Source organism: Bombina bombina, chromosome 8 (genome assembly GCF_027579735.1).
Source record: "Bombina bombina isolate aBomBom1 chromosome 8, aBomBom1.pri, whole genome shotgun sequence".
Lineage (NCBI taxonomy): Eukaryota > Metazoa > Chordata > Amphibia > Anura > Bombinatoridae > Bombina > Bombina bombina.
In genome coordinates this window covers 5539997-5561125 of record NC_069506.1, presented here as the reverse complement: position 1 = coordinate 5561125, position 21129 = coordinate 5539997, and the positions used below count along the sequence as shown (strand labels likewise).

General features: G+C 36.9%; 1 protein-coding gene across 1 annotated transcript in view; it reads right to left on the bottom strand.

Moving 5' to 3' along the window:
* The window catches only part of HOATZ (HOATZ cilia and flagella associated protein), a 141825-nt gene that overhangs the window by 39758 nt on the left and 80938 nt on the right, over positions 1 to 21129 (bottom strand). Inside the window, exon 4 of the mRNA XM_053689828.1 lies at positions 5035 to 5094. Coding sequence (XP_053545803.1) covers positions 5035 to 5094 — 60 coding nt within the window. The remainder of the gene's footprint in view (positions 1 to 5034; positions 5095 to 21129) is intronic.

Sequence of the window (21129 nt, the reverse complement as noted above, 5' to 3'; positions counted from 1 at the left end):
GTAATGCTGCAATATGTGATAATACTAGTCCGGCACTCAGTATGCTGCAATATGTGATAATACTAGTCCGGCACTCAGTATGCTGCAATATGTGATAATACTAGTCCGGCACTCAGTATGCTGCAATATGTGATAATACTAGTCCGGCACTCAGTCCAGCTGCAATATGTGATAATACTAGTCCTGGCACTCAGTATGCTGCAATATGCTGATAATACTAGTCTGGCACTCAGTATGCTGCAATATGTGATAATACTAGTCCGGCACTCAGTATGCTGCAATATGTGATAATACTAGTCCGGCACTCAGTACAGCTGCAATATGTGATAATACTAGTCTGGCACTCAGTATCGCTGCAATATGTGATAATGCTAGTCCGGCACTCGGTATGCTGCAATATGTGATAATAATAAGGTAACCATTTACACAGTGATATGATAACGTAACTAACAGTGATATGATAATGTAACTACACAGTGATATGATAACGTAACTACACAGTGATATGATAATGTAACTAACAGTGATATGATAATGTAACTAACAGTGATATGATAACGTAACTAACAGTGATATGATAACGTAACTAACAGTGATAAGATAACGTAACTAACAGTGATATGATAACGTAACTAACAGTGATATGATAACGTAACTAACAGTGATATGATAACGTAACTAACAGTGATATGATAACGTAACTAACAGTGATATGATAATGTAACTAACAGTGATATGATAATGTAACTAACAGTGATATGATAATGTAACTAACAGTGATATGATAATGTAACTACACAGTGATATGATAATGTAACTAACAGTGATATGATAATGTAACTAACAGTGATATGATAATGTAACTAACAGTGATATGATAACGTAACTAACAGTGATATGATAATGTAACTAACAGTGATATGATAACGTAACTACACAGTGATATGATAATGTAACTAACAGTGATATGATAATGTAACTAACAGTGATATGATAATGTAACTAACAGTGATATGATAACGTAACTAACAGTGATAAGATAACGTAACTAACAGTGATATGATAATGTAACTAACAGTGATATGATAATGTAACTAACAGTGATATGATAACGTAACTAACAGTGATAAGATAACGTAACTAACAGTGATATGATAATGTAACTAACAGTGATATGATAACGTAACTAACAGTGATATGATAACGTAACTAACAGTGATATGATAATGTAACTAACAGTGATATGATAACGTAACTACACAGTGATATGATAATGTAACTAACAGTGATATGATAACGTAACTACACAGTGATATGATAATGTAACTAACAGTGATATGATAACGTAACTAACAGTGATATGATAATGTAACTAACAGTGATATGATAATGTAACTACACAGTGATATGATAACGTAACTAACAGTGATATGATAATGTAACTAACAGTGATATGATAATGTAACTAACAGTGATATGATAACGTAACTAACAGTGATATGATAACGTAACTAACAGTGATAAGATAACGTAACTAACAGTGATATGATAACGTAACTAACAGTGATATGATAACGTAACTAACAGTGATATGATAACGTAACTAACAGTGATATGATAATGTAACTAACAGTGATATGATAATGTAACTAACAGTGATATGATAACGTAACTAACAGTGATATGATAACGTAACTAACAGTGATATGATAACGTAACTAACAGTGATATGATAACGTAACTACACAGTGATATGATAATGTAACTAACAGTGATATGATAACGTAACTAACAGTGATATGATAATGTAACTAACAGTGATATGATAACGTAACTAACAGTGATATGATAACGTAACTAACAGTGATATGATAACGTAACTAACAGTGATATGATAACGTAACTAACAGTGATATGATAACGTAACTAACAGTGATATGATAATGTAACTAACAGTGATATGATAACGTAACTAACAGTGATATGATAACGTAACTAACAGTGATATGATAATGTAACTAACAGTGATATGATAACGTAACTAACAGTGATATGATAACGTAACTAACAGTGATATGATAACGTAACTAACAGTGATATGATAATGTAACTACACAGTGATATGATAATGTAACTAACAGTGATATGATAACGTAACTAACAGTGATATGATAACGTAACTAACAGTGATATGATAATGTAACTAACAGTGATATGATAATGTAACTACACAGTGATATGATAACGTAACTAACAGTGATATGATAATGTAACTACACAGTGATATGATAACGTAACTAACAGTGATATGATAACGTAACTAACAGTGATATGATAATGTAACTAACAGTGATATGATAACGTAACTAACAGTGATATGATAATGTAACTAACAGTGATATGATAATGTAACTACACAGTGATATGATAACGTAACTAACAGTGATATGATAATGTAACTAACAGTGATATGATAATGTAACTAACAGTGATATGATAACGTAACTAACAGTGATATGATAACGTAACTAACAGTGATATGATAACGTAACTAACAGTGATATGATAATGTAACTAACAGTGATATGATAATGTAACTAACAGTGATATGATAATGTAACTAACAGTGATATGATAATGTAACTAACAGTGATATGATAATGTAACTAACAGTGATATGATAATGTAACTAACAGTGATATGATAATGTAACTAACAGTGATATGATAATGTAACTAACAGTGATATGATAACGTAACTAACAGTGATAAGATAACGTAACTAACAGTGATATGATAACGTAACTAACAGTGATATGATAACGTAACTAACAGTGATATGATAATGTAACTAACAGTGATATGATAACGTAACTAACAGTGATATGATAATGTAACTAACAGTGATATGATAATGTAACTAACAGTGATATGATAATGTAACTAACAGTGATATGATAATGTAACTACACAGTGATATGATAATGTAACTAACAGTGATATGATAATGTAACTAACAGTGATATGATAATGTAACTAACAGTGATAAGATAACGTAACTAACAGTGATATGATAACGTAACTAACAGTGATATGATAACGTAACTAACAGTGATATGATAATGTAACTAACAGTGATATGATAATGTAACTAACAGTGATATGATAATGTAACTAACAGTGATATGATAATGTAACTAACAGTGATATGATAACGTAACTAACAGTGATATGATAACGTAACTAACAGTGATAAGATAACGTAACTAACAGTGATATGATAACGTAACTAACAGTGATATGATAACGTAACTAACAGTGATATGATAATGTAACTAACAGTGATATGATAATGTAACTACACAGTGATATGATAACGTAACTAACAGTGATATGATAACGTAACTACACAGTGATATGATAACGTAACTAACAGTGATATGATAACGTAACTAACAGTGATATGATAACGTAACTAACAGTGATATGATAACGTAACTATATGATAATGTAACTAACAGTGATAAGATAATGTAACTAACAGTGATATGATAATGTAACTAACAGTGATATGATAACGTAACTAACAGTGATATGATAACGTAACTAACAGTGATATGATAACGTAACTACACAGTGATATGATAACGTAACTAACAGTGATATGATAATGTAACTAACAGTGATATGATAACGTAACTAACAGTGATATGATAACGTAACTACACAGTGATATGATAACGTAACTAACAGTGATATGATAACGTAACTAACAGTGATATGATAATGTAACTAACAGTGATATGATAATGTAACTAACAGTGATATGATAACGTAACTAACAGTGATATGATAACGTAACTAACAGTGATATGATAACGTAACTAACAGTGATATGATAATGTAACTAACAGTGATATGATAATGTAACTAACAGTGATATGATAACGTAACTAACAGTGATATGATAATGTAACTAACAGTGATATGATAATGTAACTAACAGTGATATGATAACGTAACTACACAGTGATATGATAACGTAACTAACAGTGATATGATAACGTAACTACACAGTGATATGATAACGTAACTAACAGTGATATGATAACGTAACTAACAGTGATATAATAATGTAACTAACAGTGATATGATAACGTAACTAACAGTGATATGATAACGTAACTACACAGTGATATGATAACGTAACTAACAGTGATATGATAACGTAACTAACAGTGATATAATAATGTAACTAACAGTGATATGATAACGTAACTAACAGTGATAAGATAATATAATGATATCTCTATGTGCACAGTAAAAGCTCTCACTAAAAACATTAACCTTTACTAGAAGCATTTTGCTAATGCAAGATGACGCTGTGTTTCACATTTGGCTGCAATGTGTCTTTAATAACATTCTGAAGACAACTATTACAGTAGTGTAATTAATACCTTCACCTGCCAGTGTAAAGCCTTTTCCTGTAAGTTGTGTAGTTAAAGGGACAGTCTAGTCCAAAATAAACTTTCATGATTTAGATAGGGAATGTAATTTTAAACAATTTTCCAATTTACTTTTATCACCAATTTTGCTTTGTTCTCTTGGTATTCTTAGTTGAAAGCTTAACCTAGGAGGTTCATATGCTAATTTCTTAGACCTTGAAGGCCGCCTCTTAAGAATGCATTTTAACAGTTTTTCACCACTAGAGGGTGTTGTTAGTTAATGAATTTCATATAGATAACACTGTGCTCATGCACGTGAAGTTACCTGGGACCTATCACTGATTGGCTAAACTGCAAGTCTGTCAAAAGAACTGAAATAAAGGGGCAGTTTGCAGAGGCTTAGATACAAGATAATCACAGAGGTAAAATGTGTATTATTATAACTGTGTTGGTTATGCAAAACTGGGGAATGGGTAATAAAGGGATTATCTATCTTTTAAAACAATAACAATTCTGGTGTAGACTGTCCCTTTAAGGAGCAAACACTTTATAAGTACAGAGCCTATCATATATTTGTCGTTATTGATTACCTTGATACGTTCTTCTCTTTGCTTTTTCAGCAGCTCTAAAATGTCTTCTCTTCGTTTTGCCTACAAGAAAACAAGAATAAACCATTTGTGTGCCGGGTTTATGCTGACAAAGATGATTGATTAGTTAATTGATTTTTTATTGTAAGAAAGTGAATTCTATATTAATTAAAGCTAAATAATTCATGAGAAGCTGATTAGGCTTTTATTTAATTTCCTGAATCAGCATCAGTCTAAAAGAACAAAGTGCATTAAAGGGAAAGAAATAAGTATTATTCAGTGCACTTAGCACTAATTAAAGGGAGAGAATTAAAGGGAACTTGCATGAGTCAGAGTGTGTAATTTTAAGACACTTCAAAATGTACTTCTATTATCTAATTTACTTTGCGCTCTTGCTACTATTTTTTAAAAGAACATGTATATATCCTACACTACTGAGGCTAGCTGCTGATTTGCGGCTACACACATATCTCTTTGTCTCACTAACACCTAGATTTAGAGTTCTGCGTTAGCCGTCAAAAGCAGCGTTAAGGGGTCCTAACACTGCTTTTTACCGCCCGCTGGTATTTAGAGTCAGCTAGGAAAGGGTCTAACGCTCACTTCCCTACCGGGATTCCAGGCTACCGCAGATCCCCTTACGCCAATTGCGTATCCTATCTTTTCAATGGGATCTGCCTAACGCCGGTATTTGGAGTCTTGGGAGAAGTGAGCGGTAGACCCTCTACCGACAAGACTCCTACCGACAAAAAAAGTCAGTAGTTAAGAGCTTTATGGGCTAACGCGGGAATATAAAGCTCTTAACTACTGTGCTACAAAGTACACTAACACCCATAAACTACCTATGTACCCCTAAACCGAGGCCCCCCCCCACATCGCTGCCACTATAAAAAAAAATTAACCCCTAATCTGCCAACCGGACACCGCCGCCACCTACATTATACCTATAAACCCCTAATCTGCTGCCCCTAACATCGCCGACCCCTATATTATATTTATTAACCCCTAATCTGCCCCCCCCAACGTCGCCGCTACCTAACTACACCTATTAACCCCTAATCTGCCGACCGGACCTCGCCGCCACTATATTAAATGTATTAACCCCTAAACCGATACACACAGAGATTGCAGAGATAGCAGCAGCATATGTGGACTTTTTTCTTGTGCCATAATAAATTGGTTATAATTTATGCTGCTTCTATCTCTGTGTGTATCTGTTTGGGGGTTTGCAGGAACCCTGGCAGCGAGCATTGGGCATTTAAGGGTGCTGGACTTTTGACTGTTAACCCCTAAACCGCCACACTCCCACCTCGCAAACACTATAATAAATAGTATTAACCCCTAATCTGCCCTCCCTAACATCGCCGCCACCTACCTACAATTATTAATCCCTAATCTCCCGCCCGCACCGTCCCCGCTACTATAATAAAGTTATTAACCCCTAAACCTAACCCTAACCCCCCTAACATAAATATAATTTAAATTAAACAAAATAATATTCCTATAATTAACTAAATTAATCCTATTTAAAACTAAATACTTACCTATAAAATAAACCCTAAACTAGCTACAATATAACTAATAGTTACATTGTAGCTATTTTAGGATTTATATTTATTTTACAGTCAACTTTGTATTTATTTTAACTAGGTACTATAGCTATTAAATAGTTAAGAACTATTTAATAGCTACCTAGTTAAAATAAGTACAAAATTACCTGTAAAATAAATCCTAACCTAAGTTACAAATACACCTAACATTACACTATCAATAAATTAATTAAATTAATTACCTACAATTAGCTAAATTAAAATACAATAAAATAAACTAATCTATAATACAAAAAAAACAAACACTAAATTACAAAAAATAAAAAAGAATTCCAAGAAGTTTAAACTAATAACACCTAATCTAAGCCCCCTAATAAAATAATAAAGCCCCCCAAAATAAAAAGGCCCTACCCTATTCCAAATTACCAAGTAACCAGCTCTTTTACCAGCCCTTAAAAGGGCTTTTTGCTGGGCATTGCCCCAAAGTAATCAGCTCTTTTACCTGTAAAAAAAAAAAAATACAACCCCCCCCAACATTAAAACCCACCACCCACATACCCCTACTCTAACCCACCCAAACCCCCCTTAAATAAACCTAACACTACCCCCCTGAAGATCTCCCTACCTTGAGTCGTCTTCACCCAGCCGGGCCGAAGTCTTCATCCGATGGGGCAGAAGAGGGCATCCAGACTGGCAGAAGTCTTCATCCTATCCGGGCAGAAGAGGACATCCGGACCGGCAGACATCTTCATCCAAGCGACATCTTCTATCTTCATCCATCCGACGAGGAGCGGCTCCATCTTCAAGACCTCCGGCGCTGAGCATCCTTCCTGGCTGACGGACTAACGACTAATGCCTGGTCCTTTAAATGACGTCATCCAAGATGGCGTCCCTCGAATTCCGATTGGCTGATAGCCAATCGGAATTAAGGTAGGAAAAATCTGATTGGCTGATTCAATCAGCCAATCAGATTGAAGTTCAATCCAATTGGCTGATCCAATCAGCCAACCGTATTGAACTCGCATTCCATTGGCTGTTCTGATCAGCCAATAGAATGTGAGTTCAATACGATTAATATAATGCAGGTGTCAGCGATAGCGGGGGCGGCAGATTAGGGGTTAATAAGTGTAAGGTTAGGGGTGTTTAGACTCGGGGTTCTTATTAGGGTGTTAGGTGCAGACTTAGAGAGTGTTTCCCCATAGGAAACAATGGGGCTGCATTAGGAGCTGAACGCTGCTTTTTTGCAGGTGTTAGTTTTTTTTTCAGCTCAAACAACCCCATTGTTTCCTATGGGGATATCGTGCACGAGCACGTTTTAGCTGCTTACCGCTACCGTAAGCAATGCTGGTATTGAGGGTTGAAGTCGAGCTAAATTAGGCTCAACGCACCCTTTTTTGAGCCTAACGCAGCCCCTCAGACAACTCTAAATACCAGCGTTGTCTTAAGGGTGCGTTGGGAAAAAAAGCAGCGTTAGCTACGCGGGTCTTTACCGACAAAACTCTAAATCTAGCGGTAAATGTATTCCGCTAGCTAAATGCTTACAAATGTATAACTATCGTTTTGCTACAGCTTACAATTTAGAGCACCGTTTCAGAATGCTTTGTCTTCTCTGCAGCCAATTAGAGGACATATGTAAATAAACTGACCACTACTGTAAACAATTACAGGTTAAGACAAACTGCAGCATACTTAAGTATGCAGTGTACCTCTCTAGAGGAGCGGTACAAACACAATTTTCAGAGGTAAATTAGAAGAAAAGCAAGTAGCTATCATGTTATGTTTAATTAAACAGTTTTTAGAATATCTGTGAGTATGCAGAATGCACCCCAGCCTGTCTGAGGAGAGGCAAAAGCTCAGTTTGGTGAGGTAAAGTATGGGAAACTATAAATATTAGGCAACAGGTAATGAAAGTAGGCAAGCACAATGCGTTGTGCATAGCGACTGCACAGCGTTAGTTTCTGAGAAACTTTACCATACAACATTATTATAGCACACTGACAGACGTGGGGTTACACGTTCCCCTGAAGCTGTCACCCTAGGATAAAGTCCCCATGCCTGCTGATCCCACAACTGGCATCATGTACTGTAAGTCACCAATCAACATAGGAGTCAATTCCAATATTTACAATTTTCTCTTTCAATATCAGATAAACAGGATTAGCAGTTTTTTTTTTATATCAAAGTGATCACAATCTTTCCAAGTCAAAAACAACACAGATTAATAGCTGCCACGATATCTGATTTGCATTTACCTACAAAAGTACTCGGAATGACCAATACTGGTTGTCAATCACAGAAAACCAAGGTGGTATCAGGAAGTGCGTGTGTGTGTGTTTTGCTACTGGAGTAGTGTTTCAGATAAGTGTTAAATAACCTGAATTCTATTTGTATATAGGAATGATGGGTATACTGGTACATTTGCTGAATTCTATTTGTATATAGGAATGATGGATATACTGGATACATTTGCTGAATTCTATTTGTATATAGGAATGATGGGTATACTGGTACATTTGCTGAACCTCTATTTGTATATAGGAATGATGGGTATACTGGTACAGTTGCTGAATTCTATTTGTATATAGCAATGATAGGTATACTGGATACATTTGCTGAATTCTATTTGTATATAGGAGTGATGGGTATACTGGATACATTTGCTGAATTCTATTTGTATATAGGAATGATGGGTATACTGGATACATTTGCTGAATTCTATTTGTATATAGGAATGATGGGTATACTGGATACAGTTGCTGAATTCTATTTGTATATAGCAATGATAGGTATACTGGATACATTTGCTGAATTCTATTTGTATATAGGAGTGATGGGTATACTGGATACATTTGCTGAATTCTATTTGTATATAGGAGTGATGGGTATACTGGATACATTTGCTGAATTCTATTTGTATATAGGAATGATGGGTATACTGGATACATTTGCTGAATTCTATTTGTATATAGGAATGATAGGTATACTGGATACATTTGCTGAATTCTATTTGTATATAGGAATGATAGATATACTGGATACATTTGCTGAAATCTATTTGTATATAGGAATGATGGGTATACTGGTACAGTTGCTGAATTCTATTTGTATATAGGAATGATAGGTATACTGGATACATTTGCTGAATTCTATTTGTATATAGGAATGATGGGTATACTGGTACATTTGCTGAATTCTATTTGTATATAGGAATGATGGGCATACTGGATACATTTGCTGAATTCTATTTGTATATAGGAATGATGGGTATACTGGATACATTTGCTGAATTCTATTTGTATATAGGAATGATGGGTATACTGGATACATTTGCTGAATTCTATTTGTATATAGGAATGAAAGGTATACTGGATACATTTGCTAAATTCTATTTGTATGTAGGAATGATGGGTATACTGGATACATTTGTTAAATTCTATTTGTATATAGGAGTGATGGGTATACTGGATACATTTGCTGAATTCTATTTGTATATAGGAATGATGGGTATACTGGATACATTTGCTGAATTCTATTTGTATATAGGAATGATGGGCATACTGGATACATTTGCTGAATTCTATTTGTATAAAGGAATGGGGGGTATACTGGATACATTTGCTGAATTCTATTTGTATATAGGAATGATGGGTATACTGGTACATTTGCTGAATTCTATTTGTATATAGGAATGATGGGCATACTGGATACATTTGCTGAATTCTATTTGTATATAGGAATGATGGGTATACTGGATACATTTGCTGAATTCTATTTGTAAATAGGAATGATGGGTATACTGGTACATTTGCTGAAATCTATTTGTATATAGGAATGATGGGTATACTGGTACATTTGCTGATTTCTATTTGTATATAGGAATGATGGGCATACTGGATACATTTGCTGAATTCTATTTGTATATAGGAATGATGGGTATACTGGTACATTTGCTGAATTCTATTTGTATATAGGAGTGATGGGTATACTGGATACATTTGCTGAATTCTATTTGTATATAGGAATGATGGGTATACTGGATACATTTGCTGAATTCTATTTGTATATAGGAATGATGGGTATACTGGATACATTTGCTGAATTCTATTTGTATATAGGAATGAAAGGTATATTGGATATATTTGCTGAATTCTATTTGTATGTAGGAATGATGGGTATACTGGATACATTTGTTAAATTCCATTTGTATATAGGAGTGATGGGTATACTGGATACATTTGCTGAATTCTATTTGTATATAGGAGTGATGGGTATACTGGATACATTTGCTGAATTCTATTTGTATATAGGAATGATGGGTATACTGGATACATTTGCTGAATTCTATTTGTATATAGGAATGATGGGTATACTGGTACATTTGCTGAATTCTATTTGTATATAGGAGTGATGGGTATACTGGATACATTTGCTGAATTCTATTTGTATATAGGAATGATGGGTATACTGGATACATTTGCTGAATTCTATTTGTATATAGGAATGATGGGTATACTGGATACATTTGCTGAATTCTATTTGTAGGAATGAAAGGTATATTGGATATATTTGCTGAATTCTATTTGTATGTAGGAATGATGGGTATACTGGATACATTTGTTAAATTCTATTTGTATATAGGAGTGATGGGTATACTGGATACATTTGCTGAATTCTATTTGTATATAGGAATGATGGGTATACTGGTACATTCGCTGAATTCTATTTGTATATAGGAATGATGGGTATACTGGATACATTTGCTGAATTCTATTTGTATATAGGAATGATGGGTATACTGGTACATTTGCTGAATTCTATTTGTAAATAATTGAGAAAAGCTTGTTTTCCAATGTGGCTAATGAATTTCCATAAAAAGAAAGTAGTTGCAGCGTATCTCATTTTGTAAAACAGTTTAACAGATCGTAAAGCCAGGAAGTAACAAAGAATATTGCCAAGCGCTCTAAACCTCACTGTACAGAACGAGGTTTGTTTTTGCTGAATTTCTATTACCATAAGCAGATGTCTGCACGAGGTCCTAGAAGTGTTAATCACAATTTTTCAAAATACAGGCTTTTTTTTTTCTTACTATTTTTATTTTACTGTATAAACCTGAGCAAGAGATCTTGGTTGCCAATAAAAAAAGATGGAAGGTAAATCCCGATGATAAATGTGATAACTGATAGAAATCCTGTTTCATAAGATAAAATGACTTTATGGTAGAATCACAAAAATACGAGTATAAAATAAAAACAATTTCTACATGAGATTTCCCTCACGTTGTGTTCCCTGCACTTCTGTGTCTATTATATACATCTGTAAATGTCTGTACAACAGAGCTGAAGGTTCAACTCTAGACCTTATTTTCACATATGAATCTAAACTGGCGCCTGTGGCCTTTTCAGGCTGTATTGCAGAATAATTGCATTCCAAGTCAATTTGAAATAATTCAAACATGTTGAACGGGCAGATTTTGCACTTTATCAACAACCTTTGACTGTTAAATTCAATGTGTCAATAGTGTTAAACTCATACTCGGACCCAAACAGACTTTTCCCAGTACGGTAATAGCGATATTATTTGCATTGTGATGGATCTGAACTTGAAAAACACATATCGGGGTCAATAAACACAGCTTGAATCAACCTCATAATTAGCTATTTCTAAACTACCAATATCACTTCAGGATAAGGACGAATGTCAGAATTTGTACATTTAAATGGTAGAATGATCCTCATAACATTTGTTCACTTATTGTAATATTTATAGAAATTAATGCACATAACATTCAGATATTACACTTGAAAATTGATTCCCTTGAATTTTAATATTTGAGAGCTATTAGATAGCGGCAAATTAACTATTTTCTTTTTTTTGCAAAAACAAATGAATGTGGCCGACTCATTATTTTTAATGAATCTGCTGAACATTTATCTGTCCTTACTACAGAATATTGTAAATGAGGTACGCACAAGCTATCCATACATGTGCATAGAGCCATACGTGATCATGTGCTGATGTTATACACACGTGACTGTACGCACAAGCTATCCATACATGTGTATAGAGCCATATGTGATCATGTGCTGTGTTATACACACGTGACTGTATGCACAAGCTATCTATACATGTGCATAGAGCCATACGTGATCATGTGCTAGTGTTATACACACGTGACTGTACGCACAAGCTATCTATACATGTGCATAGAGCCATACGTGATCATGTGCTGGTGTTATACACACGTGACTGTATGCACAAGCTATCTATACATGTGCATAGAGCCATACGTGATCATGTGCTGATGTTATACACACGTGACTGTATGCACAAGCTATCTATACATGTGCATAGAGCCATACGTGATCATGTGCTGATGTTATACACACGTGACTGTATGCACAAGCTATCTATACATGTGCATAGAGCCATACGTGATCATGTGCTGATGTTATACACACGTGACTGTATGCACAAGCTATCTATACATGTGCATAGAGCCATACGTGATCATGTGCTGTGTTATACACACGTGACTGTACGCACAAGCTATCTATACATGTGTACAGAGCCATACGTGATCATGTGCTGATGTTATACACACGTGACTGTACGCACAAGCTATCTATACATGTGCATAGAGCCATACGTGATCATGTGCTGATGTTATACACACGTGACTGTATGCACAAGCTATCTATACATGTGCATAGAGCCATACGTGATCATGTGCTGGTGTTATACACACGTGACTGTACGCACAAGCTATCTATACATGTGCATAGAGCCATACGTGATCATGTGCTGATGTTATACACACGTGACTGTATGCACAAGCTATCCATACATGTGTATAGAGCCATATGTGATCATGTGCTGTGTTATACACACGTGACTGTATGCACAAGCTATCTATACATGTGCATAGAGCCATACGTGATCATGTGCTAGTGTTATACACACGTGACTGTATGCACAAGCTATCTATACATGTGCATAGAGCCATACGTGATCATGTGCTGATGTTATACACACGTGACTGTATGCACAAGCTATCTATACATGTGCATAGAGCCATACGTGATCATGTGCTGATGTTATACACACGTGACTGTATGCACAAGCTATCTATACATGTGCATAGAGCCATACGTGATCATGTGCTGATGTTATACACACGTGACTGTATGCACAAGCTATCTATACATGTGCATAGAGCCATACGTGATCATGTGCTGTGTTATACACACGTGACTGTACGCACAAGCTATCTATACATGTGTACAGAGCCATACGTGATCATGTGCTGATGTTATACACACGTGACTGTACGCACAAGCTATCTATACATGTGCATAGAGCCATACGTGATCATGTGCTGATGTTATACACACGTGACTGTATGCACAAGCTATCTATACATGTGCATAGAGCCATACGTGATCATGTGCTGGTGTTATACACACGTGACTGTACGCACAAGCTATCTATACATGTGCATAGAGCCATACGTGATCATGTGCTGGTGTTATACACACGTGACTGTACGCACAAGCTATCTATACATGTGCATAGAGCCATACGTGATCATGTGCTGGTGTTATACACACGTGACTGTACGCACAAGCTATCTATACATGTGCATAGAGCCATACGTGATCATGTGCTGGTGTTATACACACGTGACTGTATGCACAAGCTATCTATACATGTGCATAGAGCCATACGTGATCATGTGCTGGTGTTATACACACGTGACTGTACGCACAAGCTATCTATACATGTGCATAGAGCCATACGTGATCATGTGCTGGTGTTATACACACGTGACTGTACGCACAAGCTATCTATACATGTGCATAGAGCCATACGTGATCATGTGCTGGTGTTATACACACGTGACTGTATGCACAAGCTATCTATACATGTGCATAGAGCCATACGTGATCATGTGCTGGTGTTATACACACGTGACTGTACGCACAAGCTATCTATACATGTGCATAGAGCCATACGTGATCATGTGCTGGTGTTATACACACGTGACTGTACGCACAAGCTATCTATACATGTGCATAGAGCCATACGTGATCATGTGCTGATGTTATACACACGTGACTGTATGCACAAGCTATCTATACATGTGCATAGAGCCATACGTGATCATGTGCTGGTGTTATACACACGTGACTGTACGCACAAGCTATCTATACATGTGCATAGAGCCATACGTGATCATGTGCTAGTGTTATACACACGTGACTGTATGCACAAGCTATCTATACATGTGTACAGAGCCATACGTGATCATGTGCTGGTGTTATACACACGTGACTGTATGCACAAGCTATCTATACATGTGTACAGAGCCATACGTGATCATGTGCTGATGTTATACACACGTGACTGTACGCACAAGCTATCTATACATGTGCATAGAGCCATACGTGATCATGTGCTGGTGTTATACACACGTGACTGTACGCACAAGCTATCTATACATGTGCATAGAGCCATACGTGATCATGTCCTGGTGTTATACACACGTGACTGTACGCACAAGCTATCTATACATGTGCATAGAGCCATACGTGATCATGTGCTGATGTTATACACACGTGACTGTATGCACAAGCTATCTATACATGTGTATAGAGCCATATGTGATCATGTGCTGTGTTATACACACGTAACTGTATGCACAAGCTATCTATACATGTGCATAGAGCCATACGTTATCATGTGCTAGTGTAATACACACGTGACTGTATGCACAAGCTATCTATACATGTGCATAGAGCCATACGTGATCATGTGCTGATGTTATACACACGTGACTGTATGCACAAGCTATCTATACATGTGTATAGAGCCATATTTGATCATGTGCTGATGTTATACACATGTGACTGTACGCACAAGCTATCTATACATGTGCATAGAGCCATATATTATCATGTGCTAGTGTAATACACACGTGACTGTATGCACAAGCTATCTATACATGTGCATAGAGCCATACGTGATCATGTGCTGGTGTTATACACATGTGACTGTACGCACAAGCTATCTATACATGTGCATAGAGCCATATATTATCATGTGCTAGTGTAATACACACGTGACTGTATGCACAAGCTATCTATACATGTGCATAGAGCCATACGTGATCATGTGCTGGTGTTATACACATGTGACTGTACGCACAAGCTATCTATACATGTGCATAGAGCCATACGCTATCATGTGCTGGTATTATACACACGTGACTGTACGCACAAGCTATCTATACATGTGCATAGAGCCATACGCTATCATGTGCTGGTATTATACACACATGACTGTATGCACAAGCTTTCTATACATGTGCATAGAGCCATATGTGATCATGTGCTGTGTTATACACACGTGACTGTTAGCACAAGCTTTCTATACATGTGCATAGAGCCATACGTGATCATGTGCTGATGTTATACACACGTGACTGTACGCACAAGCTATCTATACATGTGTATAGAGCCATATTTGATCATGTGCTGATGTTATACACACGTGACTGTACGCACAAGCTATCTATACATGTGCATAGAGCCATATGTTATCATGTGCTAGTGTAATACACACGTGACTGTACGCACAAGCTATCTATACATGTGCATAGAGCCATACGTGATCATGTGCTAGTGTTATACACACATGACTGTACGCACAAGCTATCTATACATGTGCATAGAGCCATACGTGATCATGTGCTAGTGTTATACACACGTGACTGTATGCACAAGCTATCTATACATGTGTATAGAGCCATACGTGATCATGTGCTGGTGTTATACACACGTGACTGTACGCACAAGCTATCTATACATGTGCATAGAGCCATACGTGATCATGTGCTGATGTTATACACACGTAACTGTACGCACAAGCTATCTATACATGTGCATAGAGCCATACGTGATCATGTGCTGATGTTATACACATGTGACTGTACGCACAAGCTATCTATACATGTGTATAGAGCCACACGCTATCATGTGCTGGTGTTATACACACGTGACTGTACGCACAAGCTATCTATACATGTGCATAGAGCCATACGTGATCATGTGCTGATGTTATACACACGTGGCTGTATGCACAAGCTATCTATACATGTGTATAGAGCCATATTTGATCATGTGCTGATGTTATACACACGTGACTGTACGCACAAGCTATCTATACATGTGTATAGAGCCATACGTGATCATGTGCTGATGTTATACACACGTGACTGTACGCACAAGCTATCTATACATGTGCATAGAGCCATATGTTATCATGTGCTAGTGTAATACACACGTGACTGTATGCACAAGCTATCTATACATGTGCATAGAGCCATACGTGATCATGTGCTGATGTTATACACACGTGACTGTATGCACAAGCTATCTATACATGTGTATAGAGCCATATTTGATCATGTGCTGATGTTATACACACGTGACTGTACGCACAAGCTATCTATACATGTGCATAGAGCCATACGTGATCATGTGCTGGTGTTATACACATGTGACTGTACGCACAAGCTATCTATACATGTGTATAGAGCCACACGCTATCATGTGCTGGTGTTATACACACGTGACTGTACACACAAGCTATCTATACATGTGCATAGAGCCATACGTGATCATGTGCTGATGTTATACACACGTGACTGTACGCACAAGCTATCTATACATGTGCATAGAGCCATATGTTATCATGTGCTAGTGTAATACACACGTGACTGTATGCACAAGCTATCTATACATGTGCATAGAGCCATACGTTATCATGTGCTAGTGTAATACACACGTGACTGTACGCACAAGCTATCTATACATGTGCATAGAGCCATATATTATCATGTGCTAGTGTAATACACACGTGACTGTATGCACAAGCTATCTATACATGTGCATAGAGCCATACGTGATCATGTGCTGGTGTTATACACACGTGACTGTACGCACAATCTATCTATACATGTGCATAGAGCCATACGCTATCATGTGCTGGTATTATACACACATGACTGTATGCACAAGCTTTCTATACATGTGCATAGAGCCATATGTGATCATGTGCTGTGTTATACACACGTGACTGTTAGCACAAGCTTTCTATACATGTGCATAGAGCCATACGTGATCATGTGCTGGTGTAATACACACGTGACTGTATGCACAAGCTATCTATACATGTGCATAGAGCCATACGTGATCATGTGCTGGTGTAATACACACGTGACTGTATGCACAAGCTATCTATACATGTGTATAGAGCCACACGCTATCATGTGCTGGTGTTATACACACGTGACTGTACGCACAAGCTATCTATACATGTGCATAGAGCCATACGCTATCATGTGCTGGTGTTATACACATGTGACTGTACGAACAAGCTATCTATACATGTGCATAGAGCCATACGCTATCATGTGCTGGTGTTATACACACGTGACTGTACGCACAAGCTATCTATACATGTGCATAGAGCCATACGTGATCATGTGCTGATGTTATACACACGTGACTGTACGCATAAGCTATCTATACATGTGCATAGAGCCATACGCTATCATGTGCTGGTGTTATACACACGTGACTGTACGCACAAGCTATCTATACATGTGCATAGAGCCATACACTATCATGTGCTGGTATTATACACACATGACTGTATGCACAAGCTATCTATACATGTGCATAGAGCCATACACTATCATGTGCTGGTATTATACACACATGACTGTACGAACAAGCTATCTATACATGTGCATAGAGCCATACGTGATCATATGCTGTTACACACATGTGACTGTACGCATAAGCTATCTATATATGTGCATAGAGCCATACGTGATCATATGCTGTTACACACATGTGACTGTACGCATAAGCTATCTATATATGTGCATAGAGCCATACGTGATCATATGCTGTTACACACATGTGACTGTACGCATAAGCTATCTATATATGTGCATAGAGCCATACGTGATCATATGCTGTTACACACATGTGACTGTACGCATAAGCTATCTATATATGTGCATAGAGCCATACGTGATCATATGCTGTTACACACATGTGACTGTACGCATAAGCTATCTATATATGTGCATAGAGCCATACATGATCATATGCTGTTACACACATGTGACTGTACGCATAAGCAATGAAATCTATATATGTGCATAGAGCCATACGTGATCATATGCTGTTACACACATGTGACTGTACGCATAAGCTATCTATATATGTGCATAGAGCCATACGTGATCATATGCTGTTACACACATGTGACTGTACGCATAAGCTATCTATATATGTGCATAGAGCCATACGTGATCATATGCTGTTACACACATGTGACTGTACGCATAAGCTATCTATATATGTGCATAGAGCCATACGTGATCATGTGCTGTTACACACATGTGACTGTACGCATAAGCTATCTATATATGTGCATAGAGCCATACGTGATCATATGCTGTTACACACATGTGACTGTACGCATAAGCTATCTACATATGTGCATAGAGCCATACGTGATCATATGCTGTTACACACATGTGACTGTACGCATAAGCAATGAAATCTATATATGTGCATAGAGCCATACGTGATCATATGCTGTTACACACATGTGACTGTACGCATAAGCTATCTACATATGTGCATAGAGCCATACGTGATCATATGCTGTTACACACATGTGACTGTACGCATAAGCTATCTATATATGTGCATAGAGCCATACGTGATCATATGCTGTTACACACATGTGACTGTACGCATAAGCTATCTATATATGTGCATAGAGCCATACGTGATCATATGCTGTTACACACATGTGACTGTACGCATAAGCTATCTATATATGTGCATAGAGCCATACGTGATCATATGCTGTTACACACATGTGACTGTACGCATAAGCTATCTATATATGTGCATAGAGCCATACGTGATCATATGCTGTTACACACATGTGACTGTACGCATAAGCTATCTATATATGTGCATAGAGCCATACGTGATCATATGCTGTTACACACGTGACTGTACACATAAGCAATGAAATCTATATATGTGCATAGAGCCATACGTGATCATATGCTGTTACACACATGTGACTGTACGCATAAGCTATCTATATATGTGCATAGAGCCATACGTGATCATATGCTGTTACACACATGTGACTGTACGCATAAGCTATCTATATATGTGCATAGAGCCATACGTGATCATATGCTGTTACACACATGTGACTGTACGCATAAGCTATCTATATATGTGCATAGAGCCATACGTGATCATATGCTGTTACACACATGTGACTGTACGCATAAGCTATCTATATATGTGCATAGAGCCATACGTGATCATATGCTGTTACACACATGTGACTGTACGCATAAGCTATCTATATATGTGCATAGAGCCATACGTGATCATATGCTGTTACACACATGTGACTGTACGCATAAGCTATCTATATATGTGCATAGAGCCATACGTGATCATATGCTGTTACACACATGTGACTGTACACATAAGCTATCTATATATGTGCATAGAGCCATACGTGATCATATGCTGTTACACACATGTGACTGTACGCATAAGCTATCTATATATGTGCATAGAGCCATACGTGATCATATGCTGTTACACACATGTGACTGTACGCATAAGCTATCTATATATGTGCATAGAGCCATACGTGATCATATGCTGTTACACACATGTGACTGTACACATAAGCTATCTACATATGTGCATAGAGCCATACGTGATCATATGCTGTTACACACATGTGACTGTACACATAAGCTATCTACATATGTGCATAGAGCCATACGTGATCATATGCTGTTACACACATGTGACTGTACGCATAAGCTATCTATATATGTGCATAGAGCCATACGTGATCATATGCTGTTACACACATGTGACTGTACGCATAAGCAATGAAATCTATATATGTGCATAGAGCCATACGTGATCATATGCTGTTACACACATGTGACTGTACGCATAAGCAATGAAATCTATATATGTGCATAGAGCCATACGTGATCATATGCTGTTACACACATGTGACTGTACACATAAGCTATCTATATATGTGCATAGAGCCATACATGATCATGTGCTGTTACACACATGTGACTGTACACATAAGCTATCTATATATGTGCATAGAGCCATACGTGATCATATGCTGTTATACACATGTGACTGTACGCATAAGCAATGAAATCTATATATGTGCATAGAGCCATACGTGATCATATGCTGTTACACACATGTGACTGTACGCATAAGCAATGAAATCTATATATGTGCATAGAGCCATACGTGATCATATGCTGTTACACACATGTGACTGTACGCATAAGCTATCTATATATGTGCATAGAGCCATACGTGATCATATGCTGTTACACACATGTGACTGTACGCATAAGCTATCTATATATGTGCATAGAGCCATACGT